Genomic DNA, 21,154 nt, shown 5'->3' with positions numbered 1-21,154 from the left:
TGAGAAGCATCTGATTTGAGATCAGCTGCACGATGACGCTATAGTAGGAAGAGAAGAGCGTGTGAGCACATGTATGTACAGAATGAATGTAAGTGCACTAGTACTGTACCGCACTCTGTTTAGGAGTAACACCAACAGCACCTTATCTCACTTATGAGATCATTCAGAACTGCGCACGCATTTGTTCCTGCAGACTGATATGAGCTGAAGAAATTATTAGATGGTTTCGAACATTGAATCTTTGTACGCGTTGGCAAGGACTGTTTCCTTTCTGTTCAATTTCTTTGTGTATGCATTAACTTGGACTTCCATGCACTTGAGCATATTCGAAATATCGATATTCCGTTTAGCTATGTTAGAAAACTTGCCAAAGTTTTCTATACAGTGCTCTGGTGCAACCCTCCGACTGACATCTGTTGCATCATAAAATTTCGGGCACGCTTCATTACGGTATAGCGTATTATGACTACTGATGACATGTGAAAGCCATCTACACAGTGCTTGGCAGCAATCTCAAAACTAATATATCTTACACCAAGAAGTTTCAGATGCACTTTGTAGCTGTTGAAGTATAATTAAACTACCAATAAAGTGCGAAAGCCTTAAACACAGCGCTGATCTGCAATCACAATCTAACTTAGAGCCATTTTTAGCACTCTAATTGGTTCCAAGGTGAAATTGTGCAACTTGGAATCGAAATGGTTTCAAAGGGCATTAACTGGGATCAACTGGTTCCAGTTACAGGTGAACTGGTTTCAGCTGGGAATCAACTGGGAACAGTTAGTCCCAGTTGAAGGTGGTTCTAGTTAGTAACTGTTCCCAGTTACAGCTCAACTGGTTTCAGCTGGGAATCAATGGGGACAATTGGTCCCAGTTGCAAGTGGTTTCAGTTAGTTGCTGGTCCCAGTTACAGCTCAACTGGCCGCCAATGGGGACCATCACCAGTTGAACTGGAAGCTGTTGGTCACAGTTATGTTCTAAGTGGGAGTGCAACATGTTCTGGTTGTAGCTTCTTCACAGTGAAAGATGAAAAAAAGTTGAACTCGACTTTGTATGACGTAGACTTGTTGCACCTCAACAAATGAGCTTTATCCAAGTTTTTTTTTTTTTTTGTCTATGCACACGGAAGTGTACCGAACCACCAGTCTAGTAGGACATATAGGATGATAAGAAAAGGAGTGTCTCATGATTTGCGAATCTATTACTTTTATTTTTTTTCTCATCATCAGTGCGTTGTTTAAACCTCACTGACTCTACTAAAGTAATGTTATCGCGGAATATTCAGTTGCAAAAGTGCGCAAACACATTGCATTCAAACGTACGCTTGTTTTAGCTTCAGTAACTCCAACTGTAATAAGCTGTTGCCAATATTTTTATGTCCATCGCGGTGACAATGCACAGGCGAAGTGGTCCCAATTGACGTCAGGCTGTAATATCGCCGAATATTCTCGCAGCGAGCATGCCTGCTTGACAGCCCCGTGTGGTGCACAGGCGTATATTACTTCCGAACAACAACAAAAAAAAAACACAGTGCCGAGCCCGTAACTACCACAGCCGAGACTGCCGATATTCCATAATGCTGCAAACTCCAGCGCTAACGTGCATCGTACACCACCACAAACGGTGTTTTACCACAAACACCTACCACTCTCTCCCGCTTCTTACCTCATGTTCTACCTGAATGGCCGCCGGCCGTCACTGTAGTTGCGTATCTAATCTTACGTTCAAATACTGAATAAAACAGTAAAGTATAATCGAAATTCATATAAAATAGACCAAAATAACTTATTAACAGCAGATCTTGCACATTTTTCATAAAATAAGCGCACAGACATAGAAACGTTTTAACACAGTAACGAGCAGTTTCGTATATCACATGTGGCGAGGGCTTGCTACCGTGCCACAGAAGCGCGGCGCAATTGAGTTGTTCTTGATGAGGAAGGAGGAGTAATGGCACGCACAATAGACATATTTTTATTAGTGCTCGACAGTTTCATATCTGAAAGACTTAACGACTTCAAGCGTTCGTCGAACGAGTGTGTTAACCCGTGACAAGACGGATATGTGGCTCCATCGTGTTCGGAATGCCACGCTGGCTGCCTTGTTCGCGAAGCAGCCCTTTGAAGGTAATCAATCTCTTCTTCAAGTAAGTGAAGATGTAGATATAATATAATGCAACACAGACTGTTTTAAGAGTGGAGATAATGGAACGTTGCCTTGTAAACAATGATTTACTGCAGATCCGCGGCCATTTGTTTTGGAGCATGATAAAAACGAGTGTCGATCGCGCAATACTTGTGTTACACGCCATGCTAAATGACTATGACGTGTACTCGTGTAGGCCTGTAGCTCTATCCGAAGTACTAGAAAAGGGCGCGCATTTGCTTGGCAATTAAATATCCCCAAACCTGTTGTCTGTGTGTGAGCGTCGGCTTTACGGTGCAATGCTTTTTTTGTCGCGGAAATAAACTTGACGGTTTAAAAATCAGAATAGACCAAGACGTGATCTCTACAAATAGTGTTAAATTAATGTACAGGGGCATTTATGAAAATTTTCTAGGTAATTAGAAATTCTCATTGTACGTGACACGAGTTAATTGTGTTAATAACTGCACTGCAAGGTTGTATATTATACTGCGGTGTATCTGTACCATTTACTGATATGTACAATAAAGGTGTGCCTATTTATTCACAAACGCTGTTGACTGTATAGTACATCTAAGGATTTGTAGATCACTGCAATCACATGTTGAAAAGCACAATTCAGCACAACTTCACTTATGATTGCTCCATAAAAATATCTCACAATAGTGCAGTCATCGATCGAGCCACCTATTAAGAGGTGTGAATTAAGAGCAGCAGTTTCTGCTTGCAGAAGCTGTCCGTGATTGCGACTATAGTACTTGTGTTTTGGTTGAGAGCAATATAGGCTTTACTTTGGGGCCCACTGCACGATTTTCTAATAAAATGAAGTTTCATTTCTGGTAGTATTGCATGGGTAAAGTAGTAATTACAGCTCCGCTTACTGTGTAAATATTTCTTTCAGATGGTTCCGTACGCAAGAGATCTACAAAATAGCGAGCGTCTGCCACCTATCCAAGAAAACAATCAAGATGCTTCACAGGCCCTGCACACTAATCTGCAAAGTATCTAATAAATGAAGCCCAGTTTCAACACCAAGCTTCCTCATCTATATGTACCGCAGGGGTCCACTGGCAACTAGAAACAATTGGAACTAGTTCAAGAGGCTTATGGTCAAATTTACAGTAGGGACCAGTTGCTAGTGGCTCTCAACTGGGACCACTTTAAGTGGCTTATGGTCGAATTCCCAGTGGGGACCAGTTGCCAATGGGTCCCAGTTGGAACCCACTGGCAACTGGTCCCCACTGGTAATTTGACCATAAGCCACTTCAACTGGTCTCAGTTGTTCCCAGTTAGACTATTTTCACCTCGGTTCAAATAGAGTTATGAAAAACTGGAATGATCTGCCTGGTTTGGTTCGTGATACCAGTGTGTCTGGCTTTTTGGAGGCACTTGTATGATATTATTGTTCTATTTCTCTCATTTTTTACCTGGCTGCACTCAAGAGGTAGAGATATTTGTTTCTGTTGGTGCAGTTATTGTGATATTATTTTAAAGGCATTCATTTTGTATTCATGTACACCACTCCTGCAGTATAGCCCCGCATTATGCTGCAGTATTTGAAAATGAAAGAAGATAACACCTGAGAGTATTCCACGAAGATCTCGGTTACAATATAACCAATATATGTTGCATCATGATGTGTAGAGTGTGGGTTGTTGCATTAGAGAAACTTTCGGCTGCAGACAGTGTTCAAAAGCCTTCCATACAGGGTTCACTTGCAATATTATGAACGATATCTGTGACTTCATGAAGAGTTGGGTGCGGTTTGTCACTTTAGTGAGTACATTGACTACAGACAACTTCCACAAGTCTTCCACACAGGATACATTTGCAGTCTTATGACTAATATCTGTCACGTCAGAAAGTGTAATCCACAATTAGTTGTGTTAGAGCGTATTTCGACGACGTAAATGCCCAATGGCATTATTTACAGTGTTTGGTTCCTATCTTATCACCAATATATGTTGTATCATTAAAAGCCAGGTGTGCTTTATTGAATTAAAGAGTATTTCTAACACACACATCATTCGAAAGTCTTCCACACAGGGCACAATTGCAGTCTTATGACCTAAATCTGTCACATCATGAAGTGTAGGGTGTGGGTTGTTGCATCTGAGAACACTTCGGCTGCAGACAACGTTCAAAAGCATTCTGTACAGGGTTCACTTGCAATATTATGAGCGATATCTGTTGATCGATTTATACGTGAGGTTTAACGTCCCAAAACCACCGTATGATTTTGAGAGGAGCTGTAGTGGAGGGCTTCGGAAATTTCGACCATCTGGGGTTCTTTAACGTGCACCCGAATCTGAGCACACGGGCTTACAACATTTCCGTCTCCACCGAAAATGCAGCCGCCGCCACCGGGATTCGAACCCGCGACCTGCGGGTCAGCAGCCGAGTACCTTAGCCACTAGACCACGGCGGCGGGGCGACCGATATGATTGACTTCATTAAGTGTTGCGTGAGGTTTGTCGCTTTAGCAGATATTTTGACTACAGACAACATCCAGAAGTCTTCCGTACCGGATTCAGTTGCAGTTCGATGAGCAATATCTGTCACATCATGACGTGTCAGACAGAGTTAGTTGCGTTGGAACATATTTCGACTACAGACAATGCCCAAAAGCATTCTTCACAGTGCTTGGTTCGTATCTTATGGCTAATATCTGTTGTATCAATAAGAGCCAGGTGTGCTTTGTTGCATTAGAGGATATTTCTATCGCACACATCATCTGAGAGCCTTCTACACAGGGCTCAATTGAAGTCTTATGACCTAAATCTGTCACAACATAAAGTTTCAGGTGTGATTACTCAGTTAATGAATGCTGTAAAATATGAAGTGTAATTGTACTGAATGTACCAGCATATTCACAATAATATTAATACATTTGGTAATGTAGGTATGAGAACCTGGTGATTTTTTAAACTTGATTAGGGGGCGGCCACCCCTTTAGCCACCGAAGAAGGGGGGCGCAATGTCAACTCCGTAGATTAACATGAAAGGGAGGGGGCATTAATTCAGTCCCTACATTGACATAATAGAAAAGGAGGGGGCACTGCGGCGAACATCCCCCCTCCTTAAAGAGAACCCTGCGCACGCCTATGATAGACGTACAGCATCCTAGGCGCGCGATTTCTTTCGCGGGAGCGGCACACGCATCAATTTTGATTTCTGGCGCATACCACTGTAGTTAATTTGCTCACTGCAATGTCAATTATTTCTAAAATAGGGAAAACTGCATCGGGTGAAGCACAAACAATATTTTAACGTGTTCTCATATCTTCGAAAACGTACGAACCCACTCCAGTTGAGAACGCGTCGTTCTGTGCAGAACTTAGAAAGTTTTAATCAAGCAACACTGTGCATCAGCCTTGGTCGTGTGAGCGTCGAAACGTTTTACGCGTGCCAGTAGTTGCACGCCCTTTACCTCCACCGGCGCGACTAGACGCGTTTGAAGCGTAGGCGCGTGTATACGCGTGTCAGTGGTTGGCACTTTAGACTGGCTGCGGCGTTGACGCTGGCGCTCATCACGGCGTAGCTCAGGATAGAAACTTGGGGAGGCGCAAAGCGCGCAGTGACAGGCCGGTGTGCCTTATTAGAACATGCCAATCGCTGTTAATTGGCAATGAAAGACAGAAGACCCCGGTTGGACATAGAGACCAGCAGTCCGCTTTTAGTTATAACGCGCACGCTGCGCATTTTTTATTGTTCAACAACGCACAGGAGAAATCTCTTACCAGCAGTATAGCTTGGAGGTCAAGATGCAATGCCTATATATGCAGTCTTTTTAATAAAGAAACTCGCCAGCAGATGCAGCATGCGTCGGCGTTGCGAGGCGACATAGGAGAAGCGTAGGAGAGGCAAGAGTGGGGGAAGGGATACGCATGCAAAGTAAAGGTGGTTACACCGCACACCGGGTTGGCTTGACCCCAAGACGCTTCGCATCTAGAAGAAAGAAAACGGAAGCAAAGATGTAATAGAGTAAATAGGTAAGTGAGGACAGCCGAAGTGACCGCGGGATACCACCATAATCTACATATCTCGCCGAACAGATGGATATCCATGTGTTCTGTTACCCATATTTCTTCTTGTTAAATGGACACTTATGGCAACTATTAATTCGACGTTGACCGTAGAAAGAGCGGTCCAGAAAACTCGTAGTGCTACTTTTAATTGTGCCAAGGAAGTGCTTATTTTGAAATAAAATCCCATTTTAGTGGACCGCAACAGGTTAGCGCACTTCAAATTACCCGCCTCAAGCGGAAGGTCTCACGTCACTGTTGCCGTGCAGAACGGTACCCGGCTTTACTGCGCGGCCGCCAACACTAGTAACAGCAGACCGCAAGTAGCGGGCGCCACCGCAGCAACAACGGTCGTTGAACAACTTCCTGCCATGGCCTCCGAGATGGCAGACGTGCTTTGTTCAACTGGGCTCCGCTAAATGGCACGACCTTTCCCGTTTAACCCGGCGAAAATTGGACTTTTGAACCACTAGCGCCATTCTCCATAGTAGCATCCAGAAGTTCTTTTTTTATGAATCCAACGAAGACGAACAAGCAGTATCGTATTACGGGTCTTGTTGCAAGAAAGGTTCTTTATTTAGTGCAACAAGTTCTATCACAAGTGATTAATTGTAGACGGCACCTCTCATGTCATCTGGGCCATTTTGCGAATGTCCCACGCGTAGCGCATGTGTTCTGGTGTATTAACCTTATTTTCTCGCTAAGTAGGGAACGTTGTTGAAAATGTTGCCGTTTTAGAGGTTGCCATACATTGAGCTTTCACTCTGACGCAAATTGTTATTTGGCTTTAGTGTTCCTTTAACCCTAAGTAAACCTGTGTGATAAGTAGTGCGATTTGCCCGATTTCTCTGGCACATACGCGTTACAGCAGTTATGAGCAAAGCTGCTAAGGTCAAGGTTTGCATGTGTCGTAGACATCAAGATAAAGAAAGAGAACATAGAAGTAGATAGAAAAAAATCATCTCAAAAGTATTTCAGCTCTTACTAAATAATAATCATAAATTCAGTATGTATGATCCGCCCGATTCATGGCCGATCCCCCCGAGTGGGTAGGTGCCAATGATACAAGGAGCATCACCATCATCATCATCACCACCACCACCACCACCACCACCACCACCACCACCATCATCATCATCATCATCAAGAGCAGAAAGACTGAAAATGCTAGAAGGCGAGAGAGTAACTACATAGAAAGGAAGCGCACAGAAACGCACGCTGAAAGGAAGGGAAAACATGAGAGAAATAAACGTAAGAAAGACAAGAAACCAAACAGGCATACACATAAAGACGTAGAAACGCACGTACTCCCATAAAAAATAAAAGAGAGAACAAGCATTGCCTGAACAGCAAAGTTTAGCAAACGGTTGGGTAACGGGTATAAAGCCTAACCAAACCAGGACCGGGTAGATGCCCATTAGCTCTCCTGTGACTGAACTTTGCGCGAGTTAGTGCAGGCTGCATTAATTTTTTTTTTGCTATTTGTTCTTTCACAAGCCGTGGCATTTAAAGGGGCAGAAGGAAATGACGAAAACAGAGAAAAGCACAATCGCATCGCTACCTTCCGGCCTTCACGATACGAGACAGCGGAAACGCGCCAGGATTCACCAATGGGCACACTGGTCCGCTTCCGTAAACAGCGGAAAAGAGAGGCGGAAACGACACGCTACCTGCGAACAGCGAAGAATGCGCAATTAGTTACACGAAAATCGACCACTCGACAAAAACCGCGCGCGTTTCGCTGTCACAGAAGCGCCTTGTACTTCCCGTTCCTCACCAGGTCGGCAGAAAGCTGTGCGCATCAACAAAACCATGAAATGATAAAACAGAGTCAAGCGCCCATTCCAGGAACGAAGTGAGTGCCAGCAAAGTTCCGGCACAAGAGAAATAACTCAGCTCGGAAGCGAATATGAATTCCTTCGACAAAATGACAATTTCAAAGAAGCCGGGAAAAAAAACTGGAAAGAACGGGGCAAAAACGCATGAATATGAAAATATGCAATAACTCGTTTAACCAATTCAAAGTGATTGCGAGAGAGAACAGTATCGAAGCAAGTGCGGATCAAAGACGTTTATACGACAGGCAAAAGCTCCTGGCCAAAACCTACGCCACAAGTGGGCCGGACATAAAATTTTGCTTAAGACCAAAAACACGATCGTAGAATCTGTTTCGTAAACAGGAAGCTTAACCTAAAGCCTTTGAAATACATTATCGTTAAAGCTGTCGAATGGAGCGAGATCAAAGGGCTTTATCGGGGTCATCTTACATGGTATAAAAAACATCTCCACACTGGTTCGCAGCAATATCCGAAACAGTAAGCAACACTACTCTGAGCGCTTAAACGAAGTCAAATTGCGCCCCATCCCAACAGAAACCAAAAAACGCAGTGGGTATAAGGATGGGCGAAGGGAGTCCCTATTGCACCATGGGACGAAAGTTAAAGAAAAACAACTCCTAAGACATTTGGGCAGAAGAAAAGCGTTCTGACGCCGTGATTTGAAGGGAAGACCTTTCCGTTTAATAAAGTTGGGTTCGCTTAGGTTGGGTCAGGTTAAAAGGCCATTTCCGGGGTGGTAAGAACTTCGCCTGACCCAGAAAGAAATGGCACTATATTTTCAATTTTTAAATGCGAAGCATTTCTTAGCGAACTTCGGCAACTTTGAGCGCATCTATCTATCTATCTATCTATCTATCTATCTGTCTATATATATATATATATATATATATATATATATATATATATATATATATATATATATATATATATATAGGCAGGCATGGTGGTTGAGTGGCCGTAGCGTTGCATATAGTCTAGTAGATCCTCCGTGAGCGGTCACAACGTGGTTTATTCGACGTTTCGGCCTAGAGTCTGGCCTTCATGATGAAGGCCACTGATGAAGGCCAGACTCTAGGCCGAAACGTCGAAATAAACCACGTTGTGACCGCTCACGGAGGATCTACTAGACTATATATATATATATATATATATATATATATATATATATATATATATATATATATATATATATATATATATATATATGGGATATGGCACAACGGGAGCGTTGTCAACAAGGATAAATATATTTATTTCCCAACAGTTTCGGGAGGGGTCCTCCCTTCATCAGGGATCATCCCCTGATGAAGGGAGGACCCCTCCCGAAACTGTTGGGAAATAAATATATTTATCCTTGTTGACAACGCTCCCGTTGTGCCATATCCCATACCTTCACGAAGACTAACTGGCCCATTGATATATATATATATATATATATATATATATATATATATATATATATATATATATATATATATATATATATATATATATATATATATATATATAGCCACCTACGGCCTCTATCTCTCCTGACATTTCGATAGTGGTATCGATACCAAACTTGGTATAGCATAACATGACTCTATGAAGAACATATTTGACTCGTCATAACATGAAAACCATGACGTGTACTTCATGAACGTCATGATTTACATTTCATGGTCCTACAGTTCTTGCGGTGGCTTCGTTCACATGGCTTGTTGCAAAACTGGCATGGTATGACATGATTGCACGGCGAACACAAGGGACACACCCTAACATGAAAATCATGACATGCGTGTTATGTAACAGCATGACTACATGCCACGCTCATGATGCGCTCGCGGCTGTTTCGCTAGCGTCACGTATACCCAATTTGGTATTACAGTACGTGAATGAATGACAAAGTCATTTGAATGGTGCAAACATGATAATTATGAGATGCGTGTCATGTAACAACATGACTACATACCACGCTCATGATGCGCTCGGGGCCATTTCACTAGCTTCACGTACACCAAGTTTGGTATTACGGGTCGTGAAAGGATGACGAAGGTACATGACTGATGCAAACATGATAATCATGAGATCCGTATCATGTAAGTACAAGACTACACGCCACGCTTACGATGCTCTCGCGGCCGTTTCAGTAGCCTCACATATACTAAATTTAGCGTTACCTGACGTCAATATATGACGAAGGTATATGACTGGTGCAAACATTATAATCATGACACGAGTGTCATGTAAAAACATGACAACATACCACGCTCATGATGCACTCGCGGCCCTTTCACTGGCTTCACATATACCGAATTTGGTATTACGTAACGTGTATGGACGACGAAGGTAAATGACACGTCCAAACATGATAACCATGACGTGTGTCATGTAAGACAAGACTACTTAATACGCTCATAGCGCGCTCGCATCCGCTTCGCTAGCTATACCAGGTATAGCGTGACGTGATTAGACGACGAAGGTAAATGACACGTGTAAACATGATAATAATGACAACTGTTTCATGTAAAACATGATTACATGCTACGCTCATTGCGTGCTCGCAGCCGTTTCGCTAGCTCCGCATATACCCAATTTGGTATAAGGTAACGTGAATAGACGACGAAGGTAAATGACACGTCCAAACACAATAATCATGATACGCATGCCATGTAAAACATGACTACATGCTACGCTTATAGTGCGCTCGAGGCCGTTTCGCTAATATACCAAATTTAGTGTCGCATGACGTGAATAGACGACGAAGCTAAATGGCACGTCAAGACATGATAAGCATGACATGTGTGTTATGTAAAACATGACTACATGCTACGATCGTAGCGTGTTCGCGGTCGTTTTGCTCGTTTCGATTATTGATTGATTGATATGTGGGGTTTAACGTCCCAAAACCACTATATGATTATGAGAGACGCCGTAGTGGAGGGCTCCGGAAATTTAGACCACCTGGGGTTCTTTAACGTGCACCCAAATCTGAGCACACGGGCCTACAACATGTTTCGATTATTAATACTAAATTTTGGTCTCACGTGACGCCAATAGACGACGAAGGTAAATGACACATCCAAACATGATAACCATGGCATGCAAGTCACATACGGCATAATATACATCCGCCTCGTAACGTTGTGCGGATTTTAAAGTGGCATGTTAAGCTTCCTCATTAGTGCTTCGCATATCACCGATTCCCACTGTATACGTGGGATCTGCTTTTTTTCCCTATTATCTTCGCATTATGCCACTCAATGCCATGGCTCGTGGACACTGTGTTTTCAGCTAGCGCGTTTGTTGCAACGTGCTTGGTTTTTGCATCACAGCTGTGCTGCTGTATTATTTCTCCGATGTCGCCCGTTTCACCGATGCAGACGTGGTTACAATCGGCGGGAGAAAGCCTCTGTACGACGTCCGGGAACTTTTCATTCCCAAGTCTGTGTTTCGCCGCGCCCACAGCGTGCTTGGGCTCGTGGGCGATGTCGACTTCATGCATCCACGATGGATTCCGGACAAACTTTCACTTACGCCGGGGACGAACGGTAAGGAAATCTTTGCTCCTTCCCCTTGTTATGATGACATTGGGAGTGATCTGGCGTTGGATTACGTAGGCTCTTTTCAACAGCTCGGATGAGAGGTCACAGCATGTTGTGGCTAAAATTGACCTTTCGGCCCCGGAAGTTCCACCTCCGTAAGCTTCGCTCCAAAAGTCAGGATGACCTGTCGCCGAGTATAGTGTCGCAACACTGCAGTGTAATATTAGGACACTACAGAGCGCGGGGCCTTCACGTGACCGCACGCCGCGGTCGCTTTTCGAGGTCAGATCTGGCTATAGGTGGCAGCACCGCCTCCACGTTAGTCTGGATAGGCGGTCGGCGGCGCGTATGCAAATACACGCAGCGGCGCTTCGTTGCGTGCGGTCTGAGCCGATTGTCGACGAATAAAATGCGTTAACTGCTGTTCATCATAGCTATGCTCCTTTCTACTGAATCGGTGCACGACGTCTATGCAACGTTATCATTACCAGCGAGTAAAGCACATTATGCCTGTCAAAGGGATGCTCGCCCTGGATGACTGTCTGCACGCGTTTCCTGTGTCGTTTGTACGCATCTATCTTCCACCTACGCACTGCTGTAGCGTGACTATATAAACTACCTATTTACTTCTTTCTCGGCTGAATATAAAAAGGAAAGAAAGATCGCAAAGAGCCCGCACGTATGTGCGATGAGTTTAGAAATGCACCATTCGCACTTATACACATATGCATTTTTGTTTCTTATTTTGTTCACCATGAAATGCGGGGCAGTCGGCAAGTCTTTCTTTTTTATTGCCTCGCAAAGGACCATTTCACGGATATGCTCTGATGCCCACGGCATTTTGCTAATCCCTAAAGAAATGACGCAAATGACCACCAATACGTAAGTACACAAGGCCACTTTCCTCATATAAGGTATAGCACTGCCACGAGAGAACAGACTTCTGAACTTGACGCATACCACCAGTGCACTCGGCGTTCCTGTTCAGGTGCTATGTAGTTTATAATCGCTTCCTTTTTCCCACACCCGGATAAACTTGCATTTGAATGACAAAGTTGCAATTCAATTCCTGTCGTCAGCAATATATTGGGAGCCACTATGCCACACCATATTTCTTGGTCGACATCACCCATCCCGAATTGTCGCGCCAAATACCATTAGCCACCTTGGTCACTGAAGACCGCATTGCAACTTCCCTCCTAGCGAGGACAGCCCCCAGCAACCTCTACGGACCAAGGCGGAGAAGGTGGCTTGGCTCATTACTCACCAAGAAAAGCGCAGGAGGCACTGATCACTGTCTCGATATAAAAGATCAAAGAAATGAACTTATTCACATGACAATGCATACAAACGAAGCACCACTCAATATCACGGACGTGGCTTGAAAGTGAAGACAGCTTGGCATCATCTGCAATATCGCTTCCGAAAGTCCATCGGCTAACAAGCCCCTAATTTTCGAACAGCGCATGCACCGCAAAAAGCAACAGCAAAAGCGCACGACAGCTGACCACCCAAAAGGCGAAATCGCAAGCATCCGTCCAAACAAGCAAAATTTTTCCGGCTTGAATGTGCCGAGTTGTTACTCGGTAAGAATCAAACCAAAAAAGAAAATCCAAAACACGCATATACACAGCGCGACCATGTAAAAACACGCAAAGAAAGTATGAAGGAAATTACTACTGTATTTTCACCGGTAAGTCCTGACATGAGTGGGCAATGAAAGGTCCGGCCCGTGCCAAATCGAAAGCGGCGTGTTTTTCCGACGCGACGAGTTTCCTATATTCACCACAGAATAGCGCATAAATCCATCACTTTCTTTCACTCTTTGTTAATATGCATTGGACCAGGGCTGCCGCTGAGTTGACTCAAAAAAGAGCCATAAGTCAAGATAAAAGTAGCCAAAGTCACCATGTCATTTATTTGTATCGCCAGATTTGTAGCCAAATAAAACAGAACCGTATTATGAAAGAAAAAGCTTTAATTATTTATCCATAAATATTATGATTTTTAAAATATATAGTGTTAAGAGCACAGTATTTTTCCTCTTTGTTGTTATATCGCGTTTTCTTTGGTCTCTGCATAGGAATGCATTATTCTAAAATTATGCATCACTTTATTGACCTCCTGTATGTTACTTGTATTGTATGTACGTACGTACTGTTAAACTATCTTGATACATTATTATACCGCTGCTCTTATCACCAATGAGGGGGCCTGCATCCTCGTCAAGTAATCTAAATGACAGATTTTTCCTTCCACCTCTTCTTATCATTACAATTCTTGATGAGAAAAACAAACGTCATTATCATTGTCAAGCAGAGATGCATGGAACAAGCTGACCATCTCCGTCGCGCAAATGGCGCATAGGATGACATCACCCCGCTTGCGAGACCTATACTATCGACTGTACCTCAAGCAAAAAGGAATTTGTCCGCCCGTCTTAGGTCAAATCGCTAACTTGGGTCATAACAGCTCTATCATCGCGCGCACTGCAGTTTTGTCTGCGCCCCTGTGTATAAATCGCTAGCATACCCACGCCTCACCGGAGCGGATCGCAAACGCCCAGATAAAAGTGTCTCTTGTCACATCTGCTAAGATATTCCGCACGTTCCTACACCTATACTCGAAGTATATTCCGCGCTATACAGTTACACTCAAGGCAAGCAAAAAAAACAAGAAAAAAAGAAAAGCTCGGGCGAGCTTCTAAGCATGCCCCGTGTAGCCACATTCGCTGCGAGCGACCGTCGTTTACGTGGCTCATTTTGCACGCGCAACGGCTCAAAATAAACAAATACAAGATACGTACATATAAGCTGGTGAAGCAGCAGGAAGTATGCCGCGCAGGAAGGAACTGCCTACAGCAGAAGTTAGGAGAGGAGGATGCACCTTGCGCACACGCTTGTTTATGTGCCCTTTTCTGCACTCCCCTGCCCGCGTCACCCAAGAACACGGATGTGTACCAGACGGACCACCCGTCTGTTTATCGCTGTTTTCCCACTCATAATAATGAACCAACCAGCCAAATTGGGCATCCCTAGTGCATTTCTCGCTTTCTCACAGCTATGCGTACACGCACCGAGACATACCCCTCCCCTCACAAACGCATACAAAACATGGTCATGTTAGCTTGGGCACCACTTAAGCAAAGTTATCTATTAGCACCATCCCTCGCCCCTATCTAGGCAAATGGAGATCTTTTACATCAACTAGCCAATGCTAACCAGTGCTGGTAGTATACGCGAGTAAACGCAGCCGGCCAGAACGCCATCCATCACGGCTCGTTCCCAAAACCTCGAAGGGGGAAGGAAGGGCACATTCTCTCGTATATAATACAGACGAAAAATACAATAGATTCTCAAAGCTACAGGAAGAAACCGCTGCAGGAGGATCGGTGCGTGTTCTAGACGACCGTCCGACAAGCGGTACGTAAGTTTGTAGTTTTAAGGACTTATCTAGCTTATCTTAGCTTAACAGCTTATATGTTTATTTTAGCGAACATGCGCTTTCCAATCTAATTCACCGGCACGGTGTCATGCTCCCAATGTCAAAGACGAACTCATTTCACTCGATGGCCATGGCCACTCGCTGTCACGACGCTACAGATTTATGGGAGACCAGCGCTGGATAGGTGGCGCGCCGAAAAAGAGCACCTGGAGGAGAGTGGCGACACAACTCAGCTGCTCGCGCCCACACGACCGGCCGCAGTGTACCACTCTGAGTATGGTGGCTAGAGGGGAAGGTAACGCGAGCGCGGCGCGAAAGGCAATCTGTTGTTTCATGACGCGTAGTGGCGGCGCTGCGGATCGCAGTGAGATGCATGTCCGCCGCGGTGGCCGTGGCTTACGAGTACTGCGAACACGGCGCTCATTTCATTATTGGTAGCTCGTTTGAAATTAGCACGTGCGTACATCTAAACTTTTGAAACCTCATTGATGCGGTACAAGTATGCGCTACTTACGTTATGGTCACTATACTGTATAATACTTTATTTCTAGTGTGCGATGTGCGCCTGAAGTTCGTAGCACCCGCATTCACTGAAAAAACATACCATGGGCTAAGGTGTAAGAATATACTGCCTCAACTCGTGTCAAGCGACCCCATTTTTATTCACTACAGGCGGGCTTCAGAGACAAAATATTTATTGCGCACACAATAATTTACAAGAACGTAATCAAATGTTAGGAACATATATGAATCCAACAAGAAACACTAAAATGCATTCCACGAACACAAGTAAAAACTATTAAAAAACAGAACGTATTGAAAAATGTCACATGAACAGAACCAAGAATAAAACACCAGCACAGTTCTATTACAAATCGCAGAAACTCTACCCTAAACAGTGCACTAGTACAGAATACCAAATGGAGATAACGTGACGTATATTGCAAAGAAGGAAAGCAAGTCACGAAAACAAATAATAAAGCTCCCGCACAGTTCTATTACAAATCGCAGAAACTTTACATTAAACATTACCCTAGTTACAGCCAAATGGAGATAATGTGAAGTATCTTGCAAAAAAAAGAAGAAAAAGAGCAAGTCATGACAACAAATAATAAAATGAAACACAACGCCAGCACATTTCTATTACAAATCGCAAAAACTTTACTTTAAACAGTGCACTAGTTACAGCCAAAGGAAAATAACGTCACGTATTTTGCAAAAGAGAAAAAGAAAAAAAGCAAGTCACGAGATGAGATTTCTTTGGTTATAAGATTCCTTTGGACTCGGGAATGATGTATGCGGAGCACATAACGCTTAGACCCAGACCAGTCGTTTTACAAGAAGTCACTGCAATCCACAATCAGAACCTATACCAGCATCGCAGTATGGCAGACAGGGTTACGAACAAAGCAGTCCACTGATTTGTTCGTAACCCTGTCTGGCACAAATCAAGTTAAACAAAGGCATCTCGGCATCAAGTGTTCCCCGCGAGAGCATCTTTTATAACAGCTCAGAGGCGTAGCTGATCGTGGCCCCACACAAGTCTTGTGAACAAGGCAGCTTTCCTATACGCGAAACGCTTAAAAAAAAAAGACTACCTGCCTATCGTATCATTCACTTCACATGGTGGCATAAGGTGGATTTTGGTGGTGGTGGTCAGATGGATGGACGCATGAAAACTTTTTTTTAGTTGTGAAGTGCACGACACAACGCTCAGCTGGACAGATAAAAAAAGTATAAATATGCGCCGCATGTTGCATAATACCCTCGTTCTATTTCCGGTAAAACGCTGTTTAAACTCGACTGTTTGGCCCTGGTTTCCACTGGTGGCTGTCTTCACTATCGAATGAATGTAGCAGACACGCGCCATTCGGTTTAAAAGCGAGCCCGACAGCACTAGACAGGAGAGCGAGAGCAGAATTTTTCTCGTCTGACCACTTGGACGGTGGTGGTGGTAGTGATTAGAGGAAAGAAAAGACGCCCAATTTCTGCAGCCCGTTAGGGAGCACGACGCAGCGTCTTGTAGAATCAACGCCGCCTCCTCTTTCTATACGTCCTCCCTTTCCTCAATACGTTCTCCCTCTTTTTATATATTGTTGCACTTGAATACGCAGCATTACAGCCAGCGCCCTTTGGTTTTGTTACGGCCATGCGCACACGCACCGCCTCCACCAGCCGCCTCTCTCGTCTGCGGGAGCAGCTGAGAAGTGCGCGCTCTCACCACCAGGGTGATCTTGGAAACTCCGGCACTGGTTCCCTAGGCATGTCAACACTAGCCCCCCCCCCCCCCCCCCCCCCAAAAAAAAACGCAAGCGGGACGTCTACGAACAACGGTTGCGGCCGCTGCAGACACGCCCCGTTAAACTCGCTCCGACTCGCTCTTTACGGAACGCCTGCAGCAGTCTCGAGACAACGAATGGGGTTCAGAAATAGCAAGCTCCAAGGCTGCTTCGAATCAACCAAGTAATCACTGTTTGTTGCTGTGTGCCATTTCTTCCCAGCAAATACTGGCGTGGCCAACTTCCCGTCTTTCACTGGCGCGTCACCAGTTGAGCACGTGCGCCGATAGGAACAAAAGTATGAGGGAAAAAGTTGAACAACAGAGCAAATCTAACGAATAGACAGAGAGTGTTGTACGCACACCATACCGCATGCGGAAGACCACACGATATTATTCTACGTTTTACTTTACCCGAATCAGCACGGCAGCGGCAAACTGCCAGCTGGAGTGTTCCTGCAGTTCCTTCTGCAATGAAATGCTCGTATGCCTCATTCGACAACCGTGCAACTGGCATTCCATTTCCTCAGCATGGCTCATCATATATGCGCCGGAAACAGGACCACCACAGTGCATAGAAGTTCACAGAGGCTCGCACGCTGTAGACTTGCAGCCTCTCTGCATCCATATTCTGCACACCGTTTTTTTTTTTTCTCTGACGACAGCCAGGGTGACGTGCTTTTATCTCCGCAATGTTTCTTAAGCAACCTACAATTTTCTACCATGGACGAGTATTTGCCTTGCTAAGCATCCCATTTTCTTCTTCGCGCTTCCGTCTTCTTTATTCTGACTATTTTTTGTTATTTAGTTCGTACACTGCAGATCTTTTAGCTCTTACATCCTGTTCTTATTCCCATTTATGTTTTCCATCACCGGACACTTATTTTTCATAGTATGTTACATCCTCACAAAAAGAAGCTATTCAGATGATCACAGCGAGCCTGCACAACACTTTACGAAGAAAATAGTGCCAGCTAATCTTCCGTTAAAACTGCAAGTACTTTTTTTCTTGGACATGTCATTACTATAGTCATATTCTAAAACAGGAGTTTCGTTGTTTTCGTTTAAATTACTATGCCTTACTGACTACGCCATTCTGAGCAATATAGACATAGATTCTGAGATCTGTATACAGATGTATAGTGTCAGAATTTCTGACTATGTATTCAGGATAGTATACTTGGCATACTCATGGATAGTACACTCACGAATATATTCCTGAGCCGACTTCACTCATTCTCACGCTCCCGAACATTTTCTTCGACAAGACTCACTCGGACTCAATTTCACCAAAACATTACTCATCCGGACTGACTCAGACTTTAACTCACGGCTAAATCTGAGTCCGAGTGAGCCGACTCATGAGTGACTTCGCCTACCTATGCCCACTTCACCATAAATCATAATTTTTTGTGTAGTAGGAATGCGTCAACTATGTCACTATTCATCCTTCTTCGGAAAAGCATGGTACCCGCTACACATTCGTAAGGCATTGTGAGCATTTTCTTAACGCTGTGGCTGACGATAAGGAATGATTCTGTCCGCCAATAGCTTCTTCGGTCATAGTGACAATGCTCTTTAACACCTATATCTCCCGTAATCAGTGCTCTCCTTAGCGCCGTTTGACATAGTATCTTCGAATACGAGTTCTGGACGCTTGGAAACCACTAAAGATATTTTGCTTCGAAGAGATGTCAACATAAGATATACTTATCAAGAACTTCCCTAGAAGAGTTGGTGGGGGAAGACCAAAACGCCCCCCTACGCAATTCGCGCCTCTGATCGATAAATATTGAAATGGTGCATGGATAAGACTGCTTTGAGTACCTGTGATGAGTCAGTTCACCGACCTATGCCCAGTACACCATAAATCATCATAAGTTTTGTGTAGTAGGGATGCATCAACTACGTCATTATTCATTCGGAAAAGCGTGGTACCCGCTACACATTTGTAAGGCATTATAAGCATTATGTTAACGCTGTGGCTGACGACAAGGAAGAATTCTGCCCGAGGTTTATGTAAAGGGTTGGAGCATTCAGCGACAAAACTCGTTACGCAATTCCCATTGCGTGACACCTGGTTGTTACTTTACTGTTCTAAAACGCTTTACTACACATGCCAACGCGACTCTTTACCCGACACGAAGACAGGATAAAGACACTTTGCAACAGACTCTCAAGTACCGGCTTAGTTTAGTGGTTGCGACTTTTACGTCATTGTTCATGTACATACATCTGAGAACAGGTAACAAATAAAAAAACGGCGTAGCGCAGTGGTAGAGCACTGGGCTGTCAGCAGACAACCCGGGTTCGTTTCCCGATCAGCCACCGGTGTTTTTTTTTTTCATTTCCTTTTTTTTCTAATTTGCGCGAATGTGGTTATACAAATTCCGGCGGCAGCGGACATCTACGGCGCCAGCGCCGCCCTTGTTGTGATACCATAACAGCTTTCACTGTAAAATGGAAAAGTGTTTAATCTCAATGAAATGACGGAACGTGATAGGGTAGAAATTATATGCAAGCTATTTTTGAGAGGAACAGCGACGACAACTGAGTGGAGTCTTTCCTTTTCAGGAAAAGCTCTTTATGACTTGGATTTTGGTATAGCGTCTTCTCACGCGAAGAACCGGCTCCGGCAAGCGTAGAGAAATGCGGCCCTAGAAAGTGCGGCACACACATGCGTGTTTGTACGCGCCAGTCAGTCCCAAAAAGTCACGCTTTCTCAATAGGAAGTACGGCGGAGATCAGCCGTTTCTCATAAGGCAACCTGATCTTTTACCGAGGTGACTTCTCATTTCGCGCTGCCACGTTTCGTTCTCGCCAACCCCGCCGCGGTGGTCTAGTGGCTAAGGTACTCGGCTGCTGACCCGCAGGTCGCGGGATCAAATCCCGGCTGCGGCGGCTGCATTTCCGATGGAGGCGGAAATGTTGTAGGCCCGTGTTCTCAGATTTAAGTGCACGTTAAAGAACCCCAGGTGGTCGAAATTTCCGGAGCCCTCCACTACGGCGTCTCTCATAATCATATGGTGGTTTTGGGACGTTAAACCCCACATATCAATCAATCAAATTTCCTTAATGGCATGATTTGGCCGCAAAAGAGACACACACAAGAAAAGGAACACTCAAACGACAAGCACAGGCGGCAGTGTCGTTTGAGTGTTCCTTTTCTTGTGTGTGTCTCTTTTGCGGCCAAATCATGCCATTAAGTAAATACCAACTAGGCCAACAATCAGTATTATTACAATCAAATTTCGTTGTTGCCTGTACATGAACGCTTAACCGCCGCTGCTGCCTTTACCAGAAGTAGTGCGTCGATAAGCTCGCAGGTGAAGGTCCGATTTCCAGCATGGAGGAAGGAAAAAATTTGAAGGGAGCACTGCGCAATAAGAAAGAAAGAAAGAAAGAAAGAAAGAAAGAAAGAAAGAAAGAAAGAAAGAAAGAAAGAAAGAAAGAAAGAAAGAAAGAAAGAAAGAAAGAAAGAAAGAAAGAAAGAAAGAATTTCCTGTTTACTGTTCCTGTTTACCGCATTTCCGCCGGCGTGTGTTCAGCGCTTCCTTCCCTTGCGTCATTGATGGTGGCGAAAGTACAGTTCCAACGCACCAAAACGACCACCTCCAACTGTCCCAGACATTTCAGTGTGGGCGTCGACGCAAGCAGATGGATGGTAGAAGAAGCAGGCTTGCTTGCTTGCTTGCTTGCTTGCTTGCTTGCTTGCTTGTGTCTTTATATATGGCTCCCACCCCCCACGCAGAATGAGCCATAAAACAAGCGGTTAATATTTTTAAAAAATCAAACTTGAGAAGGAATGAGGTAAAAATCGATCACCACAGGCATAAACAAAAATTTTAGAACAATCAACGCACGGCTACATGTCCATTGACCGTAAGCCAGTGGTGA

At 44.3% G+C, this 21,154-nt stretch overlaps 1 protein-coding gene across 2 annotated transcripts in view; it reads right to left on the bottom strand.

Moving 5' to 3' along the window:
- LOC119161362 (glycosyltransferase 25 family member) overlaps nt 1–21,154 on the bottom strand; it is a 230,211-nt gene that overhangs the window by 19,322 nt on the left and 189,735 nt on the right. Inside the window, exon 9 of one of the 2 annotated variants that reach the window (XM_075885037.1) lies at nt 5,820–6,093. The exons of the other annotated variant lie outside the window; for it this stretch is intronic. Coding sequence (XP_075741152.1) covers nt 5,919–6,093 — 175 coding nt within the window. The 3' untranslated portion in view covers nt 5,820–5,918. Of the gene's footprint in view, nt 1–5,819; nt 6,094–21,154 lie in introns of those variants that run through there. 2 annotated transcript variants of the gene reach the window in all.

The sequence above is a fragment of the Rhipicephalus microplus genome, unplaced genomic scaffold (assembly GCF_043290135.1).
Source record: "Rhipicephalus microplus isolate Deutch F79 unplaced genomic scaffold, USDA_Rmic scaffold_65, whole genome shotgun sequence".
Lineage (NCBI taxonomy): Eukaryota > Metazoa > Arthropoda > Arachnida > Ixodida > Ixodidae > Rhipicephalus > Rhipicephalus microplus.
Note: the sequence above shows the minus strand (reverse complement) of the source record. Positions and strands in the feature narration are given on the sequence as shown.